Below are 8,218 nucleotides of genomic sequence, written 5' to 3'. Positions count from 1 at the left end.
TCTTACCTGTCTTTGTATTTTTATTTTCTATTGGAGTATCTTGGACATAATAGATGTTAACAAGTTATTATTGAATGGAATTATATTGAATTCCATCTCTAAGCAAAAGTTATTTAGTGATAGAAAATGTCATAGGAAAGTAGCCAGAAAGATATAGCAAAATGGAGAAGCAAATCTCAAAGCAAATCAATTAATTAATGCATTCAGTTCTGCTGTAATGTTTGTTTCACTTTCATCAGTGAGGAACTAAAAATTGGCCCCAGCTAAAGCTTTGAACACAAAACACACATAAATAACTCAAACCTCTACCAACTACCTCTATTCAACTACTTGTGCTGTGTCTCAACACTTGATAAGACCACTTCATAGTAGCTCACAAGCTATAACCCTTACCATGCCCACTTCCACAAGCAAACTTCCAGTATTTGTTAAGGTAAAGTTTCATATTTATTATATACCTCCTGGTACAGTAGGTGTTGCTGGAAGAAAAAGGATAGTCCACACCATCTACATGCCTAACTCCACTGCCTTCCTCTTCCCCTAAGACCTCCAGCCCAATGCTCAGAGTTGTGGTCTGATTGCCCAACTTGCTCTTCCTTGTCCAAGGCCTTGGACACCACCACTATTTATTGTCATAGTTCTGTATTTCTTAATCATTTAACACATATAAAACTGTGCTACCATTTTAATTAAGTTCCTATCTTTTGTATGTGTCATTGACAGTTTTTGAGTGTTTTGCTTCTAACCCCATTTTTCTTAATAAGCTCTGTAGTTTTCCTTGTACCATTTTATACAATATAATGCTTTTTAGGATATCATTATAGCAGAATTTATTTATTCAATATTCTGAAAATGCAACTAATCATGAAGTGTAGTCACAAATAATGAAAAATTAAGTAACTACTATGTACTAGGCACTGTGTTAAGTTCTGAGATTCTAAGTGCTGGGATAGCCTCTGCTTTCAAACAAGCCCATATTCTAACAAGGGAAAACAAACGTATACAGGAGTAGCAGCCAGAGAACAGAGTTTTGGTCTAGTGATTTAAAAAGTGATGAGCTGATGTACAGTACTGTCAAATAACAGCATATCCAGAATCAGTGGCAGCTAGAGGAAGGCATAGCTATGTGGGGATATATGTGTGTCTATGTAGATATGTGTTTGTATGTATACTTATATACATACATATATACAAACACATGTATATATATATATATGTACATGTATATAATTAAATGCTAATTATCCTTTTTTTCTTGCTTTTATTTATTTATTTTTTGTTTTGGTAATTGCATTAACAATTCTTTTGTACCCATGAGGACTCTGCCAGAAAGAAATGAGGAATAAAAAAAGAAACAACCCTTAAATTATATATGCATTGTTACCCAAAACAAGTATACGACTGGCTATATCTGAAAACAAATGTTTCCTTCTTTATCTTGAGTTCACCATTTCACTATCAGGAGGTGGGAAGCATTTTTCATGACTAGTTCTATGGAATCAAAGTTGACATTGATCAAACCTCTTAAGTATTTCTAATTTTTTTCCTTTATAATGTCATTGTTACATAAAGGTTTCTCTGGGTTATGCTCGCTTCATTGGATCATTTCATCGATATAATCCCAAGTTTTTCCAAAACAATTCCTTTAATCATTTTTAAGATGCAGTGATGTTCCATTAGATTCACATACCATAATTTGTTCAATCGCTCCCCAGTAGATGGCTAGCCCCTTACAATCTAGTTATTTAATACTACAAAATAGTTGTTATATATTTTACACCTAGGTACTTTTTCTCTGTCTTTAATTTCCTTGGGGCAGGGGTCCAGTAGAAGTATTAGAGGATTAATATATATGCACAATTTAGTGACATTTTGTTATAGTTCAAGTTGCTGCCAGAATGACTGGATCAATTCATAGCTACACCAATACTGTTTTAGTGTGCTCCTTTACCCACAATTCCTCTAATAAATTTTCTTCTTTTCTGTATTATTTTTCTAATCTTAAGAGTATGAGGTAAAATCTCAAATTTGTTTCAACTTCATTTTTCCTTTAGTAATTTTGTATTATTGTATGTCTATTGTTATCTTGGATTTCTCTCTTTGAGAATTGACTTTTCATATATTTAACCATCTATATATTGGAGAAAGGCTCATATTCTCATATATTTGAACAAATAATTTTATATCTTAGATATTGGACTTTTATCGGAGGAATTTGCTAGTAATATATATTTCCCAGTCAACTATTTTCTATCTATACAGGATATTGTTTGTGGAAAAACTTTCCGATATATAATGAATGTTGTCTATTTCATCTTTTGATACCTTTTCTACCCCATGTATGACTAAGAATTCATCTTTTATCCATAGTTATAATAAGTATTCCCTTCACTGATTTCTGATTTTAATATTAAATGACATTGTATAACTAAGTCCTGAAATTATTTGGAATTTATATTGGTATATGATATCAATTCTTGGAATAAAGCTAAATTCTATCAGATTTCTTTCTGCTTTTCCTAGGAGTTTGTCAGAGAGAGTCCTTACTAAAGTAGTTGAGATCTTTGGAAATAAAATATCATTTGAAAATAAATTGTTTTCAAGAACTCTATAATGTCACAGCAAGGTCATTGAAAGTGTCTCATATCCAAAATACACAAAACAATGCTCAATATAGACATCTCTCATTTATTGGACATTGGTAACCTCTTTCTCTCTGTCACAGAAGTATGGCAAACAATCAGACAGTGGTCAGAGAATTCATCTTGATGGGATTTCCTGTTGGACCTGATATGCGAATGTTCCTTTTTGGGCTCTTCTCTCTGTTATATGCCTTCACCCTAATGGGAAATGGAGTAATCTTAGGACTTATCTGTCTGGATTCCCGACTCCACACCCCCATGTATTTCTTCCTCTCACACTTGGCCATTGTGGATATTTCCTATGCCTGTAACACTGTGCCCCAGATGCTAGCAAACCTATTGGACCCTGTCAAACCACTCTCCTATGCAGGATGCATAACACAAACTTTTCTCTTTTTGACTTTTGCTCATACAGAATGTCTCCTCCTGATGGTAATGTCTTATGATCGCTATGTGGCAATCTGCCACCCCCTCAGATACTCTGTCATCATGAGCTGGAAGGTGTGTATCACACTAGCTGTGACCTCTTGGGCCCTTGGATACCTTTTAGCCCTGGTCCATCTCTTTTTGTTATTGCCATTGCCTTTCTGTGGCCCCCAGAAAATCAACCACTTTTTCTGTGAAATTATAGCTATTCTCAAACTTGCCTGTGCTGACACTCATGTCAATGAGATCTTGGTCTTGGCTGGGGCTGTTTCTGTGTTGGTTGGACCCTTTTTCTCAATTGTGATCTCCTACATTCGAATCATATGTGCAATCCTGCATATCCAGTCAGGAGAGGGGAGACAGAAAGCCTTCTCCACTTGTTCCTCTCATCTCTGTGTAGTAGGGCTCTTCTATGGAACTGCTATCATTATGTACATTGGGCCCAAGCATGGGAACCCCAAAGGAGAGCAGAAATATCTTCTCCTATTCCATAGCTTATTTAACCCCATGCTGAACCCCCTTATTTATAGTCTGAGGAACAATGAAGTAAAAAGTGCCCTGAAAAGAGTTTTGGGGAAGGAGAGACCATCTTAAAAGACTTGAGCACCTTTATGAACTGCTGATAGATTAATCAAAAATTGTAACTATTGTCAAAATAGCAAGTTAAATCTTATCTCATACCACTAAACTGTTCCATAAAGTGGAGCCTGTGTACGTACATGTGTGTATGTTGCTTCTCTTTGTCAGTCTGTGTAAATATTTTATACAAGCCAAAATAGAAGATCCCACTGAGGACAGAAGCATTTCTATCTATTGGGCTGGCAAGACACCAGGAGCTATGCATAGACTAGATATACGAAGGCACAGAAGAAACAAAGTGATAAGGAAGTGCTGAGATAACAAAGAAAAGTTTTCCAGTACAGAGTAAATGCAAATGCCCTTTGACTTCCCCAGTCAAATAAAGATCCAGAGAAATTACTATTTCTGGAAATATTTCATCAAAGCTGGAATATTTTTGCAATTCTCAATAATTAATAATAAATATAAACTGTGCAGGAACATAAAAATAGTAGAATGAGTATGTGATTATGTGTGTACCACAGTACATGAAACTGTGATTAGTAAGTTTGACAAAAAGAATTTTATAATTATCCTAATACCTGCTTCATTCAATCACACATTATATGCACACTTGTGTCCATGGTAGCATTACCCATATTCATCTTGACTATAGCAATATTCATGGTCTGCTCAATGGCTGAGTATCCTCTTTATAGGTCAGAAAAATTAGTGGCTTCTCTCTCAGACAATCTTCAGAGATTTAGGAATCATGGATGGGGAACTGACTCTTTGCCCTTCCTGGCATCAGTCCATATATAGGATTCAGAAAATAACCACTCAGCTCCAGTTATTTCTGGATTCCAGAAGTAGAGATGCCATTTTTTGACATCTTCTGCTTCTTGCCGTGTGCTATTATGGCTTTTTCTTTCCACCTTTATGTGAGGGGAAGAGGGGAAAGGAGGGAGGAAACTGATTGTTTTACAATTTGATCTCTTTTGATCTTCACAACAATCCTGTGAGGTAGGTGATGTTATTATCCCCATTTTAAAGTTGAAAAAATTGAAACATACAGAGTTGTGCTCAGGTTCATGCAGCTAGAAAGTGTCTAAAGCTGGACTTGAACTCAGATCTTCTGACTCTAGGCCTAGTACTTTATCATCAGTGCCACTTAGCAGCCCCTTAGGTGTTTTGATTACTAATATATGGACATGCACATAGTAATTCGCTGATATAGGGAACTCCAGGCTGAGGAAATTACCTCTAACAATTTAGTTCAGTTCTTTCTCTGTAATTTATGTTCTTGAAGACTTTTCTACATCACTCTGACTTTAGTTTTCTTACCCAGGTTTATGCAGCCAATGTAGATCAGAGGTAGAACATTAAACAAGGTCATCCTGACTAAGGCTGATTCTCCATCTCTTAAACTATGATGTCTCGGCTTTGTACATGATACATATTTAATAAGTCCTAACTGATTTGAACAGCTGTGAATTATATAGCCAGGGAAAAGACCATAAAGAGTTCTGTTAGGTGTCATGGATTAATAGAAGAACAGAAAAAGTTCCCTATGAATTTGTACCCAAAATTCTACTCCCTGACTGTCAAAAAAATTAAATAGGATATAGGTGAAGCTTCAAAGAAAAATATAAATTGGTCTCAGGCACGAAAAGAATTCCTGGAAGAGTTTACAAAGGACTTTAAAAGGCAAATTAGAGAAATAGAATAAAAATTGGGAAAAGAAATGTATAATGCAAGAGAACCATGAAAAAGATTTACAAAAATTTACTGAGGAAAAAAACTCCCTAAAAAACAGATTTAGCCATATGGAAGGAGAAGTACAAAAGACCACTGAAGAAAATGATTATTTAAAAATTAGAATTGACCAAATGGAAACTAATGACTTATGAGACATCAATACAACAAAACAAAAAAGTTTGAAAATGTGAAGTTTCTCATTGGAAAAACAACTAACCTAGAAAATATAAGAATTATTGGGTTACCCAACAGCCATGATCAAAAAAAAAAAAAAAAAGAAGAAGTCAGAACAATAGCTTTCAAGAAATTATCAAAGAAAATTGCCCTGATATATTAGAACAAGAGGTCAAAATAGAAATTGAAAGAATCCATTGATCATATGCTGAAAGTCATCACAAAATGAAAATTCCCAGGAATATCATAACTGTATTTCAATGCTCACAGATTAAGGAAAAATATTGCAAGCAGCCAAAAAAAAAATCTAATATCATGCAGCTATAGTCAGAATTACACAGGATTTGTCAGCTTCCACATTAAAGAACCACAGGTCTTGGAATATGATCTACCAGAAGGCAAAAGAGTTGGGTTTACAACAATCACCTACCCAGCAAAATTGAATATAATCTTTCAGGGGTAAATGGACATTTAATGAAATACATGACTTTCAAGCATTTCTGATTAAAAGGCCAGAGTTGAATAAAAAATTTGACCTCCAAATATGACTCAAGTGAAACGTAAAAATGTAAAAAAGTAACAAGAAATTTAAAATGTAATAAATTCGATAAGATTAAACTGTTTATATTTCTACATAAGATAATATTTGCAAGTCTTAACAACTTTATTATAAGAGCAATTGGAAGGAGTATACCAGAAATTGTGGTTATAAGGTGACATTGATGGGATAACAGACATACAAAAAATAAATAAAATAAAGGGGTAAGAAGGAAATTGCATGGAAGAAGAAGGAGGGGGAAATTGAAAGGGACAAATTATCCTACAAAAAAAAAGAGGCATGAAAGTATTATCATAATGGAGGGGAAGATTGTGAGGGTGGCAGGTGAAGATTAAACCTTACTCTCATCAAATTGGCACCAAGAGGGAATAATACACTCAGATATAGAAATCTATCTTACCTTATATGGAATTTTCGAAAGGGACAGGGATAATAGAAAGGGAAGGGGGACTAAAATAAAGTATGGGAATTGGGGAAAGACTTGATCATAAAATATTTGTGAAGAGAGAAAGGGTGGGAAGTAACAGTGTGGGGAATAAACAGGTGAAAATAAAATGGAGGGAAATAAAGTTAGTCATCTTAACTATAAATGTGAGTGGGATGAATTCACCCATTAAATGGAAGCAGATAGCAGAATGAATTAAAAACCAAAATCCTACAGTAGGTTGTTTACAAGAAATGCATTCGAAGCAGAGAGATATACACAGGGAAAACATAAGAGGCTGGAACATAATCTATTATACTTCAGATGAGGCAAATAAAGCAGGGGTAGCAATTATGGTTTCAGACAAAGTAAAAGCAAAAATATATCTAGTTAAAAGAAATTAAGAAGGAGACTACATTTTGCTGAAAGATACCATAGACAATGAAGTCATATCACTAGTTAACATATGTGCACCAAATGGTATAGCATCTAAATTTTTAAGATGTTGAATAATTTTTTTTAAAGTTTTAAAATGAAGTTGAATAATATACAGGAGGAAATAGGTAATAAAGCTATCCTAGTGGGGGGGGGGCTTAACCTTCCCCTCTCAGAACTGGATAAATCTAACCAAAAAATAAACAAGAAAGAAGTTAAGGAACTGAATAAAATTCTTGAAATTTAGCTATGATAGATCTCTGGAGAAAACTGAAAGGGAATAGAAAGGAATATATCTTCTTCTCAGCAGTACATGAGATCTACACAAAAACTGACCATGTATTGGGGCATAAAAATCTTACAACCAGATGCAGAAAAGCAGGAATAGTAAATGTATCCTTTTATGATGAAATACGATAATGACTGTATTCAACGTTGGACAATTGAAAGAGAGGTTAAAAATCAATTGGAAATTAAATAATCTGATCCTAAAAAAACAAGTGGGTCATAGAAAAAATCATAGAAACAATCAATGATTTCATTAAAGAAAATAACGGGGAAAAAATGACAATGATGAGAAAATATATCAAAATTCATGGTATACAGCCAAAGTGGTGCTTAGGGCAAAATGTATAGCCCTAACCTAACAGCTCACATAAATAAAATAGACAAAAAGCAGATTAATTAATTGGGCTTACAACTAAAAAAGCTAGAAAATAAATAAATTAAAAATTCCCCGACTAAACACCAACTTGGAAATTCTGAAAATCAAAGGAGAGCTTAATAAAATTTAAAGTGAGAAAACCATTGAATTAATAAATAAAACTAGAAGCTAGTTTTATGAAAAATCAATAAAATAGATAAACTATTAATTTGATCAAAAAATAGGAAAGAAGAAAAGCAAATTATTAGATCAAAAATGAAAGGGGTGAACTCACCACCAATGAAGAAGAAATTAAGACAAATATTAGGAATGATTTTGCCCAATTATATGTCAATATACTTGAAAATCTAAGTGAAATGGATGAATATCTATAAAAAATATAAATTACCCAGATTAACAGAAGAATTAAAATATTTAAATAACCCAGTTTTAGAAAAAGAAATTGAGGACATCAATAAACTTCTTCTTTTTTTTTTTTTTTAGTGAGGCAATTGGGGTCAAGTGACTTGCCCAGGGTCACACAGCTAGTAAGTGTTATGTGTCTGAGGCCGGATTTGAACTCAGGTACTCCTGACTCC

At 33.9% G+C, this 8,218-nt stretch overlaps 1 protein-coding gene across 1 annotated transcript; it reads left to right on the top strand.

Moving 5' to 3' along the window:
- Window positions 1-2,723: 2,723 nt before the first annotated feature.
- LOC122729182 (olfactory receptor 13-like) lies at window positions 2,724-3,662 on the top strand. Its single transcript, XM_043967902.1, has one exon. It carries the CDS (start codon window positions 2,730-2,732, stop codon window positions 3,660-3,662), a length of 933 nt encoding a protein of 310 aa, XP_043823837.1. The 5' UTR covers window positions 2,724-2,729.
- The last annotated feature ends 4,556 nt before the right edge of the window (window positions 3,663-8,218 follow it).

This window comes from Dromiciops gliroides, chromosome 5 (genome assembly GCF_019393635.1).
Source record: "Dromiciops gliroides isolate mDroGli1 chromosome 5, mDroGli1.pri, whole genome shotgun sequence".
Taxonomy (NCBI): domain Eukaryota; kingdom Metazoa; phylum Chordata; class Mammalia; order Microbiotheria; family Microbiotheriidae; genus Dromiciops; species Dromiciops gliroides.
Note: the sequence above shows the minus strand (reverse complement) of the source record. Positions and strands in the feature narration are given on the sequence as shown.